Consider the following 23,620-nt stretch of genomic DNA (forward strand, 5'->3'; position numbering starts at 1 on the left):
TTAACACTGTCCATTCTAGAACATGAGACACCATCTTGTAGAATACCAAGCACAATGTTAATTAAACAGAGTCCTGTGAGAATAAGTTCTCCACCTTCCCACTTACCTTAAATGGTTCCTCATCCTGCTTGACATGTGAAACTTCCAGAGCAAACCACTCCTACCCTAAACTTTGACCCCACATTTTAATCTACCAAGTGAATTACAAAAGCATTTTTCCTCACGAATTTGTCCCAGAATCACATTCCTACAATGTATATAGGACTTATACAAAGAAATCTTGCGACTCCTAATTTCCTTACAAAGGCAGAGGAAAGCCCTAGCCAGAAGCACTAAGTAGAGACTGATGTTACACAGAGAAGAAAAGCTGAAGTAAGGCAGGGCAAAGATATATCATGGATACACATTTAGAAATTGAACAAAATGACTGTTTTTTACATACATATGTGGTTAACATAAGTATTGTCTTTTGGACAAAGAAAAAGAGTTGAAACACTTCATTTGAGTCTACAAAATTAGTCACAAAATTGGAAGTGAACTCAAAGCACCACCATGCCAGTTCTATGAAGTCACATTTCAGGTAATATGACAGCCAACATCAGCAGCTTCCTTATGCAGTGCATGAAATGGAATACCTTATGAGAAATACTCTCTATGAGGCTGAAGACTCCAAGCCAATATGTACGTCTAACATTCCTTGTATATTGCTTGCAGGACAGTGATGCCCCAGGAAAACCAGAGCCACATGACAGAATTCCTCCTTTTAGGACTGACCAGCAACCCCAAACAACAGGTATGGCTTTTTGCTATCTTCCTTGCCATGTATCTGGTCAATGTAATTGGCAACTCAGTCATCATTGCAGCCATCCAGAGAGATGCCCGTCTACATACTCCTATGTACTTCTTTCTCTCCAACCTATCCCTGGTGGACATCTGCTTTACCACTGTCATCGTGCCACAGATGTTAGTGAACTTGCTGACACAGAGAAAGACAATCCTCTTTGTCCAGTGCCTCACTCAAATGTATTTCTTTGTGGCCTTTGGTATTACAGACAGTTTCCTCTTGGCTGTGATGGCCATTGACCGCTATGTTGCTATCTGCAATCCACTTCATTACAACACAACCATGAGTCCCAGGCGCTGTCGCTTGCTGGTGATGACATCCTGGGCAGTGTCCCATCTTCACTCCCTCACCCACACAATTCTCATGGGCCGCCTCTCTTTCTGTGGACCCAATGTCATTCATCACTTCTTTTGTGATGTCCAACCACTGTTGACACTCTCCTGCTCTGACACCTTTATCAATGAGCTTTTGGCCTTCACAGAGGGTTCTGTTGTTATCATGAGCCCCTTTATCTTTATTGTTGTCTCTTATGCCTATATTACTCGGACTGTTCTGAGAGTCCCCTCAGGGGAAGGAAGGTACAAAGTCTTCTCTACATGTGGGTCCCACCTCACAGTTGTGGCACTGTTCTATGGAACCATAATATCAGTGTATATTCGCCCCTCTTCCACCTACTCAGTGACAAAGGACCGAGTGGTCACTGTCATCTATACAGTAATTACCCCCATGCTGAATCCTTTCATCTACAGCCTTAGGAACAAAGACATGAAACAGGCCTTGAGAAAATTGGCTAATAAAACAGAATAGAATGTGTATATTTCACTACTTATAGGAATTAAACCAACCATTCACTGATGTGTTGCTGTGTTCAAGGTATGTCTATTTCTAGACAATTATAGAACATTAGAGCATTGCAAATTTACTAAGACAAGTCCATTCCAGGGACTCTTGGAACTATTTTGAAGATCTACTTGGAGTCTATGGTGCCCCATTGACCAAAACTTTCCATACCTGCTCTTTGTTACTTTGTTGGTTCTTTTTTCTCCTACCCTTTGTACACCCCCCAGGTTCACCCACTAACACAAAATAGATGAGAAACAAGAATAGAGGGGAGAAAGATTAGGAAACTCCCTGAAACCAACTTATTTTCTTTTGTTTTTCTTTGAGCATGACTACTATCAAAGAGCAACCAATCCCATGAATGAACAACAACCAACCCACCACTACCCTACCTCTCAGAGGTCTAGCATTTATATACCATCTGAAAACTTCCCAGAATTCCAAACATCACACAATTGCAAAAACTGTCTGGGGCTGACAAAACCACAACTCTGCTAGAGCAAGAAGCAAATCATAGTCAGCTGCTTCAGTCACTTCAAAGCAGCCCCATATCCCCCCACCTGAGATTAAAAAGAAAACACATTTTTGTAATAGTTTTGTGTTTAAAAAAAAACAAAATTACAAAATGGTCACTACTCTTTTCCTGGCACTTTGTAACACTATTAAACTCTCTTCTTGCTTTAGTCCTCCTTCCTTCCTTGGTGTCTTCCACAGATCTCATGATAAGTCTGAAGACTTCCAATCACCTACTAACCAATAAATTTCTTACATGTTGTGGAAGTTCATTTCCATGTGTTACTTTGGATGTGGTAAGGTATAACCATATATGTGGAAAATGTTATTTATGGGTGAATTTCTAAGACTACATCTAGAAAAGATTATTCCTCTGTCCATGAAAAGAGTGTTTTCCACGGGGGTGGGTGTTATCCAATCTATCAAGGGCCCATTGAACAAAAAAGAAGAGACTGCTAATGTACTTTACTCTTGAGCTAATAATATCTCTTAACTCTGTCCCAGTAACCAGCCCAGCATAAAGGTAGACTGAGGCAAGCAGCAATGGGTGGCGTCAGTGTCTGCAGGGACAAAAGTTGTGATTGCTGTGACACAAGTTGCTTACTATTTAGCATTTTTTTCTTTCTTTAACTCTTCGCTATTCTAAGGCCAAAAGCCTCTGGCTTCTGGTGCTTAGCTCCTGATGTTAGTAGCATGGAATTAAGAAAAAGCCTTAGTTACTACGTTCTTTTCTCTCTGGTTCAAGGGCCCATAGGTAGCCAAGTGAGAGGTTCAGAGTTCAACTCTTCTTGAACCAGAGAGAAAAGAAAAGAAAAGAAAAAAGGAAGGAAGGAAAGAAGGAAGGGAGGCAGGAAGAAAGGAAGGAAGAAAGGAAGAAAGAAACAAAGAAACCAAGAAAGAAAAAGAGAAGAAAGAAAGGAAAAGAAAAGTTGAGCATGCAGGAAAAAAACACATTCTTGATAAAACAGAGAAAGGAAAACTCCAACAAACCTTTATTTCTGTCATTTAAACCGTCTCTTAAAAAATTATTCAATGATCAGGTAGAATTGTTACAAGATAATTGATTACATGATTTTCTAAACACTTTTATATTCCATGTAAACGTTCATAGTAAGCTTAAATAAAAGTTAATAGTAAGTTTAAGTTCATGTCATAAATTGATAAGATTTAAGAATATCAGAATTGTTTACATGTCTTCCCATTAAGACTAGTACCTGACTAAACATTCATTGTCTGTTACTAGCTCCATGAAATCATTATAAGTTTAAAGCAATAATTTTTTATGTCACAAGTTAGCATGGTTTTGTCAAAAGACAATCATCTGCCTAGTGTCTTATTGTTTTGAAGTTTTGTATAAATAAACCAGTCATTATTTTATTTTCTGTCCTTGAACCTACAATAAATTGTCTATTCCCAGTTTATGACTGTTAGTTACTAGATAATGGTTTCACTCTTAACCTAGAAGGAATGTTTTTCTTGATTATAAATTTGTTCCAAACCTGCTTTCTTTTACTAGTGCAATTAGCCCTTGGCACATGAAGGTTTACAGAGTTATAGTTGCAGCTTTATTCTATAGAGGACTTGAAATTACTTGTATCAATTCAAGATTTATATAAAATCATCAATTTGTCTACACAGCATAACTGTATGAGAGTATATCTTCATATTGATTCTGCAGGAAATCTGCCCAATAGGGTGAGGTGAGCTAATGTCCAGGAATTATTAAGCTATGTGATAGTGAAAATGCATTCAAGAAGCCATAAGAAAGTCTCTAAGGACCCTACATCTCAGAGCTCACCCATAGCAGACCATGCAAAAGAGTAGGCCATCTCCAGAAAACTCACTTCCATAGCTTAGTCTTTGCTAGATGGTGTCTGTCAATTCTCAAATCCTTCCAACTTAGTCCAGTATTTACAATGCTGAGTCCCCTTTTCCTCAGGCCTTTAGGACTGAATTATATTAGATGTCTAAGTTTCTAACTTCCAGACAATCATGACCATTTTTAGCTTCCATAATCATGTGAGGAAATCCCTCAAGATTGCCCCACTTTGTGTGTGTGTGTGTGTGTGTGTGTGTGTGTGTGTGTGTGTGTGTGTGTGTGAGAGAGAGAGAGAGAGAGAGAGAGAGAGAGAGAGAGAGAGAGAGCACAGCTTGGCATCCAATTCTTTGAAGCTCTTGATCTATGCCTCAAACAATGACCTATTCAACAATTCTACCCTTTGGCACATACTGTAAAGAAACTTGAACAAGAGCACCAGGAGATAGTGGAAGATATTTACAGCATAAAATAAAGATGGAAAAATAATTTGAACTACATTTTATGGATTTACTCTCTTGCCTATAAAAATGATACTAGCCTCATATAAGTGGAATAGTGAATAATCCCCTTGTCCTTGTCCTAGCTGCCTGGAAATCAGTCTTCTGCCAACAGCCTTTGGAACAAGAGATGGAACTCTCATCTCCTCCAGCCCCATGTCTGCCTAGATACTGCAATAGTTGTGCCTTAATAATAATGGACTGAAATCAGGACTTTACTGACTGGTCATATTGAAGTCATATAACTTCCTGCTTTCTAGTGAGAAGGTTCACATCCAGACCACAGGTGAATAATCCTATTACAACAGGGTAGAGGAAGAAGGCTTTGCATGCTCTGTGCTTCCTTTCCAGATATGTGCTAGCTAGGGTATACTTCTTCCCCCACCCCACTCCCTCTGTCCACAGGAGATCTCATTTCTCAGGGCCTGAAAACACTTATTTCAGAAGATCAGATTTTAAATAATAATAATAATAATAATAATAATAATAATAATAATACTGAATGAACCTGTGAACCTGTAGGAGAACTCCAGTTAAATGTCATCCTTATAAGAGTTGTCTTGGTCATGGTTCCTGTTCACAGCAATAAAACCCTAAGACATAGACAAAGGACAAAGAGGCAAATATAAATAGTATTTGGCATATGGTATATGATAAAGTGAAAGGAAATTGTTCCTACATAAATTATTAATTTAACATTTTATTGTTAAATTACATTTTATTCATACAAAATTACTAATCTTTGAGAATTTTGTATATTATACAATATATTTTGATAATGTATATGCTTCCTAGTCCCTTACCTCTAATTCCTCTCAAACCACTTCATCATATCTCCTTATCAGTTTCATGTACTTTTTTAATAACTGAGTCCACTTGGTACTGCTGGTGAGTGCAAGAGTATAGGGTCACCACCTGGACAACAACCCAGGATGACCCATAATAAAACTGATATTCTTTCTCCCAGTATAGATCACCTGCCAATAGACCCTCAGCTAGAGAGAGACTTGGTAAAACGCTCTACCCTCCTTATTGGAATTTTGACTGTTTTAACAATTCTTTAAACATTAGAATAATCCTTCCTAATTAAATCCCATTACCTCTTCATACTTTATATGCATCATACCTCTATGTTCTGTGACCATGGACGAGTCACTTTTTTTCTGCATGCTAGAATTGTAGGTTCTATTATGTTGCCACCCCAGGCCAAGTCTGTTGCACCCCTTTATTATTATTTATCTACTAGTGACTAAAAGGTTTGCCTCTTGAGAATTGGAATTCAGTTGGAAGTTATAGACTCCATAAAAGATTGGGATAGGCAAAAATAGACAAAGAGAGGTAGCAAAAGGAGAGAGTAAACACCAGCACTTACTTAATGAGCCAAATATACTTAATTATGGTTGAAACAAATGTCAATCAGGTCAGGGTGAAAGAGGTCATAGCAGGACTGAGGCTGAGACAAGTTTATTGCAAGAAATCATAGTTGACATGTTCCTTCTGGTTTGTACTTGTGCCCTGAAGAAGATCCTGTGCTCTCTCTGTCCAGACCTACACCCAGACAAAGTTTGACCCCCAGGAGTTCTGACACACCCAGGATCACAGGTGAGAACCCAAGCCCAATATATGACCCACCTCCCAAGACCAAGGGACACAGAAACTCCTGCCCAACCAATGATACATGATCCTTTGGTTCACACATGCACCTGTGAATGAATCCTGTGCTCTAGCTCTCCCCACCCAAATCTAGAGGCAGCTTGACCTGAAGGAGTTCTCACACAGTCAGGCTCACAGACCAGGCCCTTCAAAACAGCTCTCATACCCGGAGACAGCCTGACCCAAGGACACTCAACATAACCAGGCTGACAAAAGGGACAGCCCCAGTCAGAGAAAGCAAAGCCAATTAACACCAGAGATAAACAGATAGCAAGAGGCAAATGCAAGAACATAAGCAACAGAAACCAAAGCTATTTGGCATTATCAGAATACAAGAATACAGCTCTCCCACCACAGCAAGCTATGGATACACAAACACACCTGAAAAGCAAGACTCTGATTCAAAATTCCATATCATGAAGATGATAGAGGAATTTAAGAAGGACATAAATAGCTCCATTAAAGAGATACAGGATTTAGCGGGAGTCCCAAAACGGCGGATCCCTGCCCGCAGCAGCTCTCTGCTCCCAAACCCCGTGGGAGAGAGCCCTCACCGTCTGGTCAGGTGGGCACTCCTGAGGCTGCAGAGCAGAAGAGACCACCAACACTGCTCACCCCTGCCCACATCCCTGGCCCAAGAGGAAACTGTATATGGCCTCTGGGTTCCCATAGAGGAGGGCCCAGGAGCAGCAGGTCCACTGCATCTGAGACACCGCAGGAACCTGAAGGGACCGACCAGATAAACAGGTCTCTGCACCCAAATCCCATGGGAGGGAGAGCTAAACCTTCAGAGAGGCAGATACACCTGGGAAACCAGAAGAGACTGCACTCTGCACACATTACTGATTCCAGAGGAAAACACCAAACGCCATCTGGAACTCCGGTGCATGGAAGCTCCCAGAAAGGGCGGCGCAGATCTTCCTGGTTGCGTCCACCCTGGAGAGCTCAGAAACAACACCCCACGAGCAAACTTGAGCCTCGGGACCACATGTAAGACCAACTTTTCTGCTGCAAGCGACCTGCCTGGTGAACTCAAGACACAGGCCCACAGGAACAGCTGAAGACCTGTAGATAGGAAAAACTACACGCCCGAAAGCAGAACACACTGTCCCCATAACTGGCTGAAAGAAAACAGGAAAACAGGTCTACAGCACTCCTGAAACACAGGCTTATAGGACAGTCTAACCACTGTCAGAAGTAGCAGAACAAAGTAACACTAGAGATAATCTGATGGCGAGAGGCAAGCACAGGAACCCAAGCAACAGAAACCAAGACTACATGGCATCATTGGAGCACAATTCTCCCACCAAAACAAACATGGAATATCCAAACACACCAGAAAAGCAAAAACTAGTTTCAAAATCATATTTGATCATGATGCTGGAGAACTTCAAGAAAGACGTGAAGAACTCCCTTAGAGAACAAGTAGAAGCCTACAGAGAGGAATCACAAAAATCCCTAAAAGAATTCCAGGAAAACACAAATAAATAAGTAGAAGCCCATAGAGAGGAGTCACAAAAATCCCTGAAAGAATTCCAGGAAAACACAATCAGACAGTTGAAGGAATTAAAAATGGAAATAGAAGCAATCAAGAAAGAACACATGGAAACAACCCTGGATATAGAAAACCAAAAGAAGAGACAAGGAGCTGTAGATACAAACTTCACCAACAGAATACAAGAGATGGAAGAGAGAATCTCAGGAGCAGAAGATTCCATAGAAATCATCGACTCAACTGTCAAAGATAATGTAAAGAGGAAAAAGCTACTGGTCCAAAACATACAGGAAATCCAGGACTCATTGAGAAGATCAAACCTAAGGATAGTAGGTATAGAAGAGAGTGAAGACTCCCAGCTCAAAGGACCAGTAAATATCTTCAACAAAATCATAGAAGAAAACTTCCCTAACCTAAAGAAAGAGATACCCATAAGCATACAAGAAGCCTACAGAACTCCAAATAGATTGGACCAGAAAAGAAACTCCTCCTGCCACATAATAGTCAAAACACCAAACACACAAAATAAAGAAAGAATATTAAAAGCAGTAAGGGAAAAGGTCAAGTAACATATAAAGGCAGACCTATCAGAATCACACCAGACTTTCGCAAGAAACTATGAAAGCCAGAAGATCCTGGACAGATGTCATACAGACCCTAAGAGAACACAAATGCCAGCCCAGGTTACTGTATCCTGCAAAACTCTCAATTAACATAGATGGAGAAACCAAGATATTCCATGACAAAACCAAATATACACAATATCTTTCAACAAATCCAGCACTACAAAGGATAATAAAGGGTAAAGCCCAACATAAGGAGGCAAGCTATACCCTAGAAAAAGCAAGAAACTAATCATCTTGGCAAAAAAACAAAGAGAAGAAAAGCACACAAACATAACCTCATATCCAAATATGAATATAACAGGAAGCAATAATCACTATTTCTTACTATTTCTCAACATCAATGGCCTCAACTCCCCAATAAAAAGACATAGATAAAAAAAACTGGATACGCAACCAGGACCCTGCATTCTGCTGCCTACAGGAAACACACCTCAGAGACAAAGACAGACACTACCTCAGAGTGAAAGGCTGGAAAACAACTTCCCAAGCAAATGGTCAGAAGAACCAAGCTGGAGTAGCCATTCTAATATCAAATAAAATCAATTTTCAACTAAGAGTCATCAAAAAAGATAAGGAAGGACACTTCATATTCATCAAAGAAAAAATCCACCAAGATGAACTCTCAATCCTAAATATCTATGCCCCAAATACAAGGGCACCTACATACGTAAAAGAAACCTTACTAAACCTCAAAACACACATTGCACCTCACACAATAATAGTAGGAGATTTCAACACCCCACTCTCATCAATGGACAGATCATGGAAACAGAAATTAAACAGAGACGTAGACAGACTAAGAAAAGTCATGAACCAATGGACTTAACGGATATTTATAGAACATTCTATCCTAAAGCAAAAGGATATACCTTCTTCTAAGCTCCTCATGGTACTTTCTCCAAAATTGACCATATAATTGGTCAAAAAACGGGCCTCAACAAGTACATAAAGATAGAAATAATCCCATGTGTGCTATCAGACCACCACGGCCTAAAGCTGGTCTTCAATAACAATAAGGGAAGAATGCCCACATATACATGGAAATTGAACAATGCTCTACTCAATGATAACCTGGTCAAGGAAGAAATAAAGAAAGAAATTAAAGACTTTTTAGAATTTAATGAAGATGAAGGTACAACATACCCAACTTATGGGACACAATGAAAGCTGTGCTAAGAGGAAAACTCATAGCGCTGAGTGCCTGCAGAAAGAAACATAAAAGAGCATATGTCAAAAAAAAAAAGAAAAGAAAAGAGCATATGTCACCAGCTTGACAACAGACCCTAAAAGCTCTAAAACAAAAAGAAGCCAATACACCCAGAAGGAGTAGAAGGCAGGAAATAATCAAACTCAGACCTGAAATCAACCAAGTAGAAACAAAAAGGACCATAGAAAGAATCAACAGAACCAAAAGTTGGTTCTTTGAGAAAATCAACAAGATAGACAAACCCTTAGCCAGACTAATGAGAGGACACAGAGAGTGTGTCCAAATTAACAAAATCAGAAATGAAAAGGGAGACATAACTACAGATTCAGAGGAAATTCAAAAAATCATCAGATCTTACTATAAAAGCCTATATTCAACAAAACTTGAAAATCTGTAGGAAATGGACAATTTCCTAGACAGATACCAGGTACCAAAGTTAAATCAGGAACAGATAAACCAGTTAAACAACCCCATAACTCCTAAGGAAATAGAAGCAGTCATTAAAGGTCTCCCAACCAAAAAGAGGCCAGGTCCAGACGGGTTTAGTGCAGAATTCTATCAGACCTTCATAGAAGACCTCATACCAATACTATCCAAACTATTCCACAAAATTGAAACAGATGGAGCACTACCGAATTCCTTCTATGAACCCACAATTACTCTTATACCCAAACCACACAAAGACCCAACAAAGAAAGAGAACTTCAGACCAATTTCCCTTATGAATATCGATGCAAAAATACTCAATAAAATTCTGGCAAACCGAATCCAAGAGCACATCAAAACAATCATCCACCATGATCAAGTAGGCTTCATCCCAGGCATGCAGGGATGGTTTAATATTCATAAAACCACCAACGTGATCCATTATATAAACAAACTGAAAGAACTAAACCACATGATCATTTCATTAGATCCTGAGAAAACATTTGACAAAATTCAACACCCCTTCATGATAAAAGTCCTGGAAAGAATAGGAATTCAAGGCCCATACCTAAACATAGTAAAAGACATATACGGCAAACCAGTTGCTAACATTAAATGGAGAGAAACTTGAAGCAATCCCACTAAAATCAGGGACTAGACAAGGCTGCCCACTCTCTCCCTACTTATTCAATATAGTTCTTGAAGTTCTAGCCAGACCAATAAGACAACAAAAGGAGGTCAAGGGGATACAGAACGGAAAAGAAGAAGTCAAAATATCACTATTTGCAGATGATATGGTAGTATATTTAAGTGATCCCAAAAGTTCCACCAGAGAACTACTAAAGCTGATAAACAACTTCATTAAAGTGGCTGGGTATAAAATTAACTCAAATAAATCTGTAGCCTTCCTCTACACAAAAGAGAAACAAGCCGAGAAAGAAATTAGGGAAACGACACCCTTCATAATAGATCCAAATAATATAAAGTACCTCGGTGTGACTTTAACGAAGCAAGTAAAAGATCTGTACAATAAGAATTTCAAGACTCTGAAGAAAGAAATTGAAGAAGACCTCAGAAGATGGAAAGATCTCCCATGCTCATGGATTGGCAGGATTAATATAGTAAAAATGGCCATTCTACCAAAAGCAATCTACAGATTCAATGCAATCCCCATCAAAATACCCATCCAATTCTGGAAAAAATTTCCTGAACAAAACACCAATGGCTTATGCTCTAAGATCAAGAATCGACAAATGGGATCTCATAAAACTGCAAAGCTTCTGTAAGACAAAGGACACTGTGGTTAGGACAAAACAGCAACCAACAGATTGGGAAAAGATCTTTACCAATCCTACAACAGATAGAGGCCTTATATCCAAAATATACAAAGAACTCAAGAAGTTAGACCACAGGGAGACAAATAACCCCATTAAAAATGGGGTTCAGAGCTAAACAAAGAATTCACACCTGAGGAATGCTGAATGGCTGAGAAACACCTAAAGAAATGATCAACATCTTTACCCAGAAGGGAAATGCAAATCAAAACAACCCTGAGATTTCACCTCACACCAGTGAGAATGGCTAAGATCAAAAACTCAGGTGACAGCAAATGCTGGCGAGGATGTGAAGAAAGAGCTACACTCCTCCATTGTTGTTGGGATTGCAGACTGGTACAACCATTCTGGAAATCAGTCTGGAGGTTCCTCAGAAAATTGGACATTGAACTGTCTGAGGATCCAGCTATACCTCTCTTGGGCATATACCCACAAGATGACCCAACATATAAAAAAGACACGTGCTCCACTATGTTCATAGCAGCCTTATTTATAATAACAGAAGCTGGAAAGAACCCAGATGCCCTTCAACAGAGGAATGGATACAGAAAATATGGTACATCTACACAATGGAATATTACTCAGCTGTCAAAAACAATGACTTTATGAAATTCATAGGCAAATGGATGGAACTGGAAAATATCATCATGAGTGAGGTAACCCAGTCACAGAAAAACACACATGGTATGCACTCATTGATAAGTGGATATTAGCCCAAATGCTTGAATTACCCTAGATGCACAGAACACATGAAACTCAAGAAGGATTACCAAATGTGAACACTTCACTCATTCTTTAAAAGGGGAACAAGAATACCCTTGGCAGGGAATAGGGAGGCAAAGATTAAAACAGAGGCAGAAGGAACACCCATTCAGAGCCTGCCCCACATGTGGCCCATACATATACAGCCATCCAATTAGACAAGATGGATGAAGCAAAGAAGTGCAGGCCGACAGGAGCTGGATGTAGATCTCTCCTGAGAGACACAGCCAGAATACAGGAAATACAGAGGCGAATGCCAGCAGCAAACCACTGAACTGAGAACGGGACCCCCGTTGAATGAATCAGAGAAAGAACTGGAAGAGCTTGAAGGAGCTCGAGACCCCTTATGAACAACAATGCCAAGCAACCAGAGCTTCCAGGGACTAAGCCACTACCTAAAGACTATACATGGACTGACCCTGGACTCTGATCTCATAGGTAGCAATGAATATTCTAGTAAGATCACCAGTGGAAGGGGAAGCCCTTGGTCCTGTTAAGACTGAACCCCCAGTGAACTAGATTGTTGCGGGGAGGGTGGCAATGGGGGGAGGATGGGAAGGGGAACACCCTTAAAGAAAGGGAGGGGGAGGGATTAGGGGGATGATTGCCCGGAAACCGGGAAAGGGAATAACACTCGAAATGTAAATAAGAAATACTCAAGTTAATAAAAATAAATAAATAAATAAAGAAATACAGGAGCCAGTTTCTGTCGGAGACTGGAGCTGACACTGTGCCACAGCTCACTCTACTCAGATCCTGCTGGGAGAAAGCTGATCTCCCAGGAGAGCTGACACACCTGAGAGCACAGGTAAGTCGACCAATTCTGCTTGGAGGGACCCACCGAGAACCCTGAGGACACAGGAATCAAGGATCAATCTGGGACAGGATCCTTCTGATTTCTGCCTGCACCCAGAGGTGACCCTGTTCCACAGCTCTCTGTACTCTGATACCCCTGGGAATGAGCTGGTCTCCCAATAGTGCTGACACACAGGCTTACAGGAGGATCAAGCCACTGTCAGAGACAGCAAGACTAGCTAACACCAGAGATAGGCATATGGCAAGAAGCAAGTGCAATGACCTAAGCAACAGAAACCAAGGCCACTTGGAATCATCAGAATCCAGTTCCCCGACCACAGAAAGCCCTGGATACCCCAACACATCAGAAAAGCAAGAATTGGATATAAAATCACAACTTATGGTGATGTAGTAGGATTTCAAGAAGGACATAATTGCCTCCTTTAAAGAAATACAGGACAACATGTGTAAACAGTAGGATACCTTAAAGATGAAAGACAAAAATCAACCAAAGAAGTGAAGGAATTGAACAAAACCATTCAGGAGCTAAAAATGGAAATAGAAACAATAAAGAAATCACAAAGAGAGAAAATGCTTCCAATAGAAAACCTAGGAAAAAGATCAGGAGTCATAGACACAAGCATTATCAACAGAATACAAGGGAGATAGAAGAGAGAATCTCAGGGCAGAAGATACCATAGAAAACTTTGACACAACCATCAAAGAAAATGAAAACTGCAAAAAGTTCCTAACTCAGAACATCTAGGAAATACAGGACACAATGAGAAGATCAAATCCAAGGATAGTAGGTATAGAAGAGAGCAAAAATTCCCAACTTGAATGGCTAGTAAATATCTTCAACAAAATTATAGAAGAAAATTTCCCAAACCTAAAGAAGGAAATGCCCATAAACATACAAAAGCCTACAGAACTCCAAATAGATTGGGCCAGAAAAGAAATTCCAACCAACACATAATAATCAAAACACCAAATGCACAAAACAAAAAAGAATATTAAAAGCAGTAAGGAAAAAAGGTCAAGTAATGTAGAAAGGAAGGCCTATCAGAATTAGACCAGACTTCTCACCAGAGACTATGAAAACCAGAAGATCCTGGACAGATGTTGGAGAGACACTAAGAGAATAAAATGTCAGACAAGGATACTATATCCAGCAAAACTCTCAGTTAACATAGATGGAGAAAGCAAGATATTCAATGACAAAACCAAATTTACACAATATCTTTCTACAAATCCAGTCCTATAAAGGATAATAGATGGAAAACTCCAACACAAGGAGGGAAACTACACCCTAGAAAAAGTAAGAAAGCAAACTCCTTGCAACTAAACCAAACAAAGAGACACACAAAATCATAATTCTACCTCTAACAAAAAAATGACAGGAAAAATCAATCACTATTCTTTAACATCTCTTAACATCAATTAACTCAATGTCCCACTAATAAGACATAGAATAAAAGACTGAATACGGAAAGAGGATCCAGCATTTTGCTGCATATAGGAAACAAACCTCAGAGACAAAAACAGACACTACCTCAGAATAAAAGACTGAAAAACAACTTTTCAAGCAAATGGTCCAAAGAAACAAGCTGGAGTAATCATTCTAGTATTGAACAAAATCAACTTTCAACCAAAAGTTATCAAAAAAGATGAGGAAGGACACTTGATATTCATTAAAGGAAAAATGCAACAAGATGAACTCTCAATCCTAAATATCTATGCTCCAAATGCAAGGGAACCCACATTCATAAAAGAAACCTTATTAAAGCTCAAATTACACATTATACCTCACAGAATAATAGTAGGAGATTTTAACACCCCACTCTCATCAATGGACAGATCATTTAACAGAGACACAAAGAAATTAATAGAAGGTACAAAGCAAATGGATTTAACAGATATTTATAGAACATTTCATCACAAAACAAAAGAATATATCTTCTTCTCAGCAACTCATGGTATCTTCTGTAAAATTGACCCTATATTTGGTCACAAAATAGACCTCAACAGATACAAAAAGGTTGAAATAATCCCATGCATCCTATCAGAAAACCATGGACTAAGGCTGGTCTTCAATAAAAACAAAAATGACAGAAAGCCCACATATATATGGAAGTTGAACAACACTTTACCAAATGATAACTTGGTCAAGAAAGAAATTAAAGACTTTTTAGAATTTAATTAAAATGAAGGCACAGCATACTCAAACTTATGGGACACAATGAAAGCAGTGCTAAGATGAAAACTCATAGCTCTGAGTATCTGCAAAAAGAAACAAGAGAGAACATCCATCAGCAGTTTGACAACACACCTAAAAGCTCTAGATCAAAATGAAGCAAATATGCCCAAGAGGAGTAGAAAGCAGGAAATAATCAAACTCGGGGCTAAAATCAACCAAGAAGAAAGAAAAAGGACTATATAAAGAATCAACAAAACCAGGAGCTGGTTCTTTGAGAAAATCAACAAGATAGATAAACCCTTAGCCAGACTAACAAGAGGGCACAGAGAGTGTATCCAAATTAACAAAATCAGAAATCAAAAGAGAGACATAACAACAGAATCTGAGGAAATTCCAAAAATCATCAGATCCTACTACAAAAGACTATATTCAGCAAAACTGGAAAATCTGGAGGAAATGAACAATTTTCTAGACAAATACCAGTCCCAAAGTTAAATCAGGAACAGATAAATCATCTAAGCAACCCTGTAACTCCTAAAGAAATAGAAGCTGTTTTTAAAAGTCTCCCAACCAAAAAAAAGACCCAAGACCAAACGGGTTTAGTGCAGAATTCTATCAGACCTTCATAGAAGACCTAATTCAAATACTGTCTAAACTATGCCACAAAATAGAAACAGAAGGAGCACTACCCAAATCCTTCTATGAAGCCACAATTATGCTTATCCTAAACCACACAAAGAACTCACAAAGAAGAAGAACTTCAGACCAATTTCCCTTATGAATGTAGATGAAAAGTACTCAATATAATATAATATATTGTCAATTGTAACAAATATATAAAATGAACTCAAGATGTTAGACTCCAGAAATTCAAATAATCCTATTTTAAAAATGGGCACAGAGTTAAACAAAGAATTCTCAACTGAGAATATATTATCAATATATCAATATATATCAATATAATATCAAATCAAAACAATCATCCATCATAATCAAGTAGGCTTCAGCCCAAGGTTGCAGGGGTGGTTCAATATATGGAAATCCATCAACATAATCTACTATGTAAACGAAATCAAAGAAAAAAACCACATGATCATTTCATTACATGCCGATAAAGCATTTGACAAAATTCAACACCCCTTCATAACAAAAGCCCTGGAAAGATCAGGAATTCAAGGCCCATACCGAAACATAATAAAAGCAATATATAGCAAACCAGAAACTCAAAGCAATCACACTAAAATCTGAAAAGAAAACAAGACTGCCCAGTCTCTCCCTACTTATTCAGTATTACTTAAGTCCTATCTAGAGCAATCAGACAGCAAAAGGAGGTTAAAGGGATACAAATTACAAAGGAAGAAGTCAAAATATCACTATTCGCAAATGATATGATAGTATACTTAAGTAACCCCAAAAGTTCTACCAGAGAACTACCAAGCCTGATAAACTTTAACAAAGTGAATGGATATAAAATTGATTCAAACAAATCAGTACCCTTCCTCTACCCAAAGAATAAACAGTCTGAGAAAGAAATTAGGAAAATGACCCCCTTCACAATAGTCCTAAATAACATAAAATACCTCCGTGTGACTCTAACCAAGCAAGTGAAAGATCTGTCCTATAACAAGAATTTCAAGTCTCTGAAGAAAGAAATTGAAGAAGATCCCAGAAAATGGAAAGAGCTCCCATGCTCATGGATTGGCAGGAGTAATATAGTAAAAATGGCCATTTTGCCAAAAGCAATCTTCAGATTCAATGCAATCCCCATCAAAATCTCAGTTCAATTCTTCATAGAGTTAGACATAACAATTTGCAAATTCATCTTGAATAACAAAAAAATCCAGGATAGCTAAAACTATCCTCAACAATAAAAGGACTTCTGGGGGAATCAATATCCCTGACCTCAAGCAGTATTACAGAGCAATAGCGATAAAAAATTTATCCTATTAGTACAGAGACAGGCAGGTAGAACAGTGGAATAGAATTGAAAATCCAGATATGAACGCACACACCTATGGTCACATGATCTTTGACGAAGTAGCTAAAACCATCCATCCAGTGGACAAAAAGGTAGCATTTTCAACAAATGGTGCTGATTCAACTGGAGTCCAGCATGTAGAAGAATGCAAATTGACAACTTCTTATCAGCCTGAACAAAGCTTATATCCAAGTGGATCAAGGACCTCCACATAAAACCAGATATACTCAAACTAATAGAAGAAAAAGTGGGGAATAACCTCGAACACGTGGGCACTGGGGAAAATTTCCTCAACAAAACACCAATGGCTTATGCTCTAAGATCAAGAATGGGACCTCATAAAACTGCAAAGCTTCTATAAGGCAAAGAGCACTGTCATTAACACAAAAGAGCAACCAACAGATTGGGAAAAGGTCTTTACCAATCCTACACCAGGTAGAGGGCTAATATCTAATATATACAATGAACTCAAGAAGTTAGACTCCAGAAATTCAAGTAATCCTACTTTAAAAATGGTGTACAGAATTGAACAAAGAATTCTCAATTGATAAACACAAAATAGCTGAGAAGCCCCTAAAGAAATGTTCAACATCCTTAGTCATTAAGGAAATGAAAATCAAAAAAACCCTGAGATACCTCCCTACAACAGTCAGAATGGCTAAGGTTAAAAAAAAGGTGATAGTAGATACTGGAAAGGATGTGAAGAAATAGAAATACTCTTCATTGTTGGTGGGATTGCAACCTGGTAAAACCACTCTGGAAATTAGTCTAGCCAATCCTCAGAAAATTGAATTTAGTACTACCTGAGGACACAGCTATACCACTCCTGGACAAACACCCAAAAGATTCTCCAACATATAATAAGGGTATGTTCAACTATATTCATAACATCCTTATTTAAAATAGCCAGAGGCTGGAAAGATACCATGTCCTTCAACAGAGGAATGGATACAGAAAATGTCCATTTACAACATGGAGTACTATTCAGCTATTAAAAACCATGACAACATGAAATTCTTAGGCAAATGAATGGAACTAGAAAATATCACCCTGCCTTGTTGGGCACAATGTGAGGAAAAGCCCTTGGTCCTGCCAAAGATGGACACCCCAGTTTAGGGGAATATCAGGGTGGGGAGGCAGGAAGTTCCGGGTACTTTGGGGGAACACCCTAATAGAAGCAGGGGGAGGGGATAGAATAGAGGGGTTGTGGATGGGAAACTGTGAAAGAGTTTAAAATTTTCATTTGAAATGAAATTTTAAAAAATCCAATAAAAAGGGAAAAATATCCTGAGAGAGTTAACCCAATCACAAAAAAACACACATGGTATGCACTCAATGATATGTGAATATTAGACCAAAAGCTAGGACTAAAAAAAAAATACAATCCACAGACGACATGAAGCTAGTGGGATAGAATTGAAGACCCACAAATGAACCCACACACCTATAGGCACTTGATTTTTGACAAAGGAGCCAAAACCATCCAATGGAAAAAAGATAGCATTTACAGCAAATGGTGCTGGTTCAACTGGAGGTCAGCATGTAGAAGAATGCATATTGATCCATGCTTATCACCCTGTACAAAGCTTAAGTCCAAGTGGATCATGGACCTCCACATCAAACCAGATACACTCAAACTATTAGAAGAAAAAGTGTGGAAGAATCTCGAACACATGGGCACTGGAAAAAAATTTCCTGAACAAAACACCAATGGCTTATGCTCTAAGATAAAGAATCTACAAATGGGGTCTCATAAAACTGCAAAGCTTCTTTAAGGCAAAGGACACGGTTGTTAGGACAAAATGACAACCAACAGATTGGGAAAAGATCTTTACCAATTCTACAACTGATAGAGGGCTTATATCCAAAATAAACAAAGAACTCAAGAAGTTAGACTGCAGGGAGACAAATAACCCTATTAAAATGGGGTTCAGAGTTAAACAAAGAATTCACAGCTGAGGAATGCCAAATGGCTGAGAAACACCTAAAGAAATGTTCGACATCTTTAGTAATAAGGGAAATGCAAATCAAAACAACCCTGAGATTTCACCTCACACCAGTGAGAATGGCTAAGATCAAAAACTCAGGTGACAGCAAATGCTGGCGAGGATGTGGAGAAAGAGGAACACTCCTCCATTGTTGATAGGATTGCAGACTGGTACAACCATTCTGGAAATCAGTCTGGAGGTTCCTCAGAAAATTGGACATTGAACTACCTGAGGACCCAGCTATACCTCTCTTGGGCATATACCCAAAAGATGCCCCATCATATAACAAAGACACATGCTCCACTATGTTCATTAGAGCCTTATTTATAATAGCCAGAAGCTGGAAAGAACCCAGATGCCCTTCAACAGAGGAATGGACAAAGAAAATGTGGTACATCTACACAATGGAATATTACTCAGCTATCAAACACAATGACTTTATGAAATTCATAGGCAAATGGATGGAACTGGAAAATATCATCCTGAGTGAGGTAACCCAATCACAGAAAAACACACATGGTATGCACTCATTGATAAGTGGATATTAGCCCAATTGCTCGAATTACCCTAGGTGCACAGAACACATGAAATTCAAGAAGGATAACCAAAATGCGAATGCTTCACTCCTTCTTTAAAAGGGGAACAAGAATACCCTTGGGAGTGAATAGGGAGGCAAAGTTTAGAACAGAGGCAGAAGGAACACCCATTCAGAGCCTGCCCCACATGTGACCCATACATATACAGCCACCAAACTAGATAAGATGGATGAAGCAAGGAAGTGCAGCCTGACAGGAACCGGATGTAGATCTGTCCTGAGAGGCACAGCCAGAATACAGCAAATACATAGGTGAATGCCATCATTAAACCACTGAACTGAGAACGGGACCCTCGTTGAAGGAATCTTAGAAAGGACCGAAAGAGCTTGAAGGGGCTTGAGACCCCATATGAACAACAATGCCAACCAACCAGAGCTTCCAGGGACTAAGCCACTACCCAAAGACTATAGATTGGACTGACCCTGTACTCCAACGTCACAGATAGCAATGAATAGCCTAGTAAGAGCATCAGTGGAAGGTGAAGCCCTTGGTCCTGCCAAGAATGAACCCCCAGCAAACGTAATTGTTGGAGGGAGGGTGGTAATGGGGGGAGGATAGGGAGGGGAACACCCATAGAGAAGGGGAGGGGGAGGTGTTAGGGGAATGTTGGCCTGGAAACTGGGAAGGGGAATAACAACTGAAATGTAAATAAGATATACTCAAGTTAATAAAAATGGGGGAAAAAAGGACAACCAAAGTGCAGATGCTTCACTCCTTCTTAGAAAGGAGACCAACCATATTTTTAGGAGGAGATACAGAGACAAAGTTTGGAGTATAGACTGAAGGAATGTCCATTTAGAGATTGCCCCACATGGGGATCTAGCCCATATACATTCAGACACCAAACCTAGACAATATTGCTCATGCCAAGAACTGCATGCTGACAGAAGCCTGATATAGCTGTCTCCTGAGAGGCTCTGCCAGACTATGACAAATACAGAGGCAGATTCTCACATCCAACTATTGAACTGAGATCGGGGTTCCCACTGGAGGAGTTAGAGAAAGGATTGAAGGAGCTGAAAGGGTTTGCAACCCCATAAGAAAAACAATACCAACCAAGCAGAGCACCCAGGAACTAAACTATGATCCAAAGTTACACATGAACAAACCCATGACTCCTGCTTCACATGTAGCAGAGGATGGCCTTGTTGGGCATCAGTGGAAGGAGAAGCCCTTGGTCCTGCCAAGGCTCAGCCCCCATTGTGAGGAAATGGCAGGGAGATGAGGCAGGAAGTGGTAGGTGGATGGCTGGGTGAACACCCTCATAAAAGAAGAAGGAGGGTAATGGGATAGTGGATTTATCTTATCCTAAGTACAGGAAGCCAGGAAAGGGGATAACATTTGAAATACACATTTTAAAAAATCCGATAAAAAAGAAAGAAAAAATAACAGTTCTCTTTCTTTTGTATGCCTTTTGCAAATATTTGAGATTCTTAATCAGTTTTATTATTCACTTGTTATTTTCTGGAGCATGACTACTTCATGCATGAGGACTCAACTCTTAATAGAAATCAGGCCTCCATTACAAGGAAGACACTGCTCAGCATAAGAGATAATGGCAATGATGATATCAGCTTGAAGCCCAGGAGAACAATAAGCACGAAAGCCCTGTGCATTGTAGCCCTGGTCACTCTGAATGGAGTTATTAGTAATATGGATGGGACTCATGGGACTGTAATCCAGAGGAGACAGCTGGTCATTGGATGATTACCCTATCTTGTCTAACTGGCAAGTCTGGGACTGGGCCCCAGGAGACACTGCATATGAAAATCACAACCTCTTCTTGCTTCTTAGGCCTGAGGGGCCATTACAGACCTGAGACTTCAGTCTGCGCTGCATCTACAAACAAGACAAACACTGTGACTACAGTCATGTTTTTTGGAGTGGCAATGAGGCAGTGAATTCAACTACCTTGGTAGGAATGGCACGATGTGTGACTGGTCAGATCTCCAGGTAAGACTGGGAAATAGTGGAGGGTGGGGATATAATCTACCTATGACTCATGAAACATGTCTTCATCGATACACACACACAGTATGCATAAATACCTCTTTTCTTTCTGCCCTTCTTCCTTTTTGGCCACCATTTTCCAGCTCTTATGCTCAACATATGAGGGATCTAGCATAATATGACACTCCTCAGTCTTCAACTTAATTAATATTAATCAAAATACTTGATATTCATGAGTTTCTTCTTGGTCCAGCATTTAACTGGCAAATAACTGAAACCTATACTATTTGCTAGTGGTGTATGATAATACTATGTGAACCATGACAATTAAGTTACTTGACAAGTTGGTGTGTGCTAATCATATGCCAAAAACTGAGTGCTTTTCCATGGATTGTTCTGAGACGCACAACTACTCAAAGAGGAGGGCATAATTTCAGTGATGCAAATAATTCTCACTTAATATTGATACTTTACTACCTACAAGCCCAACATTCAGAAAAGAAAAATACAATAAAAATAAGTACCTTCTTTTATTAAAATTATGATTTATTTCAATAATATTTAACCGAGTATTTCCTGTGTGCTAGATTTATTTTAAATAATTTAAATTCATTATAAAAATTAATTGTCATAATAATCTATGATTATACATTATTATCCCACTTAAGCATATTTTTACAACGAAGTCATAATGTTAAATGATGTTCTGAACATCTGAGGAGAAAGGAGAGGAAAGAGTAGGGAAATTCTGTTACACTGCAAGAAACTAAATGTGCATGAAATTAGCACCAGCTGTCACAGAATGGTCACTTCATTTGTCCCTCCACACAGTTGAACAGAAATCCTGAAATTTCTCCTATAGGTTATACCCTATGGTTCATGAAAAAACTTCAGATGACCCCAGCATTTGGGCTTCTCAACAGACTTCTCAGGTAAGGTTTTTATCTATACTTTGTGGGTCAGAAAAGCAAAATTCAAAATGAGTAAATAGTTCCCCAACTTACAAGGCACATGAGGACATGAGGAAAAGAACTAGAAACCAATGAGCTGATGCTTCCCATTACATTGTGTCCCAGGCTCCCATCAAACCAGTGACTACTAATCCTGGATATCAGAGACAGAGAGAGAGAGAGAGAGAGAGAGAGAGAGAGAGAGAGAGAGAGAGAGAGAGAGAGAGAGAGAGAGAGAGAGAGGGAGGGAGGGAGGGAGAGGAGAGAGAGAGAGAGAGAGAGAGAGAGAGAGAGAGAGAGAGGGAGGGAGGGAGGGAGGGACTGATGGATGGACAGAGTTTTTCATAGGTGCTGGCTCCGTAATAAAAATAAACTATGGAGAAGTCACACATGCAAGTGAAAATAGAAATTCGGAGAGTAAAACAGTCAAGGGAGTCGGCCTCAGAATGAGCAGTGCAGAGAGGATGGCTTTCTGACTCTAGGTAGTCCATATCCTAGAATGAAAGATGTTGGTGATTACATTGAGGATGAAGTGAAAATGATGCATCCTGACGATGATGTGATTTTCGGGTTCAGAGCTGCATTAGCTCACTATGTGGTGTTCAGACACAAAGGGGCTAAGCATTGCCAGCATGTCTAAGTCCCAGCTAGCTTCTCTCAAAGGGGTTAAGTGTGTCTGCCCAGCTATCATCTCTGTGAAGAAATTGTTCTCTTTCAGTCTTCCTTAAAATACATACAGAAAAAAGAAGTGGGGAAAGAGAGACAGAGGAAGTGGTCTGAGAGTGGGAAAGAAAAAGCACTTTATGTTCTGTCGACTAAATTTTAGAAATAAATTGCATCAAATGATTCATAACCTAAAGAACTAAGGTTGTAATTTTATAAAGGGACTGTTTCTTTACAAAGCAACAAAGATTGAGAAGGTATAAATTCTAGTTGAGAGGCTAGAGTGGCAACTCAGAAGTTAAGGGCATTGGATGCTATTGCAAAGGACCTCCTTCAGTCCCCAGCACTCACAGTGTGGCTATCAACTGAGCTATCAACTGTCTATTACTCAAGTTCCTGGCCATCCAATGTCCTTTTCTGGCTTCTGTGGGCACTGGGCATGCATGTGATACACACGCATGCAAGCAGGTAGAACAGAGAGAGAGAG

At 39.4% G+C, this 23,620-nt stretch overlaps 1 protein-coding gene across 1 annotated transcript; it reads left to right on the forward strand.

Annotated features, from left to right (window-relative positions):
- Positions 1-721: 721 nt before the first annotated feature.
- On the forward strand, positions 722-1,651 carry Or1af1 (olfactory receptor family 1 subfamily AF member 1). Its single transcript, NM_001000395.1, has one exon. The coding sequence runs from the start codon at positions 722-724 to the stop codon at positions 1,649-1,651; it is 930 nt and encodes a 309-aa protein (NP_001000395.1).
- Positions 1,652-23,620: the final 21,969 nt, after the last annotated feature.

Source organism: Rattus norvegicus, chromosome 3, assembly GCF_036323735.1.
Source record: "Rattus norvegicus strain BN/NHsdMcwi chromosome 3, GRCr8, whole genome shotgun sequence".
Classification (NCBI taxonomy): domain Eukaryota; kingdom Metazoa; phylum Chordata; class Mammalia; order Rodentia; family Muridae; genus Rattus; species Rattus norvegicus.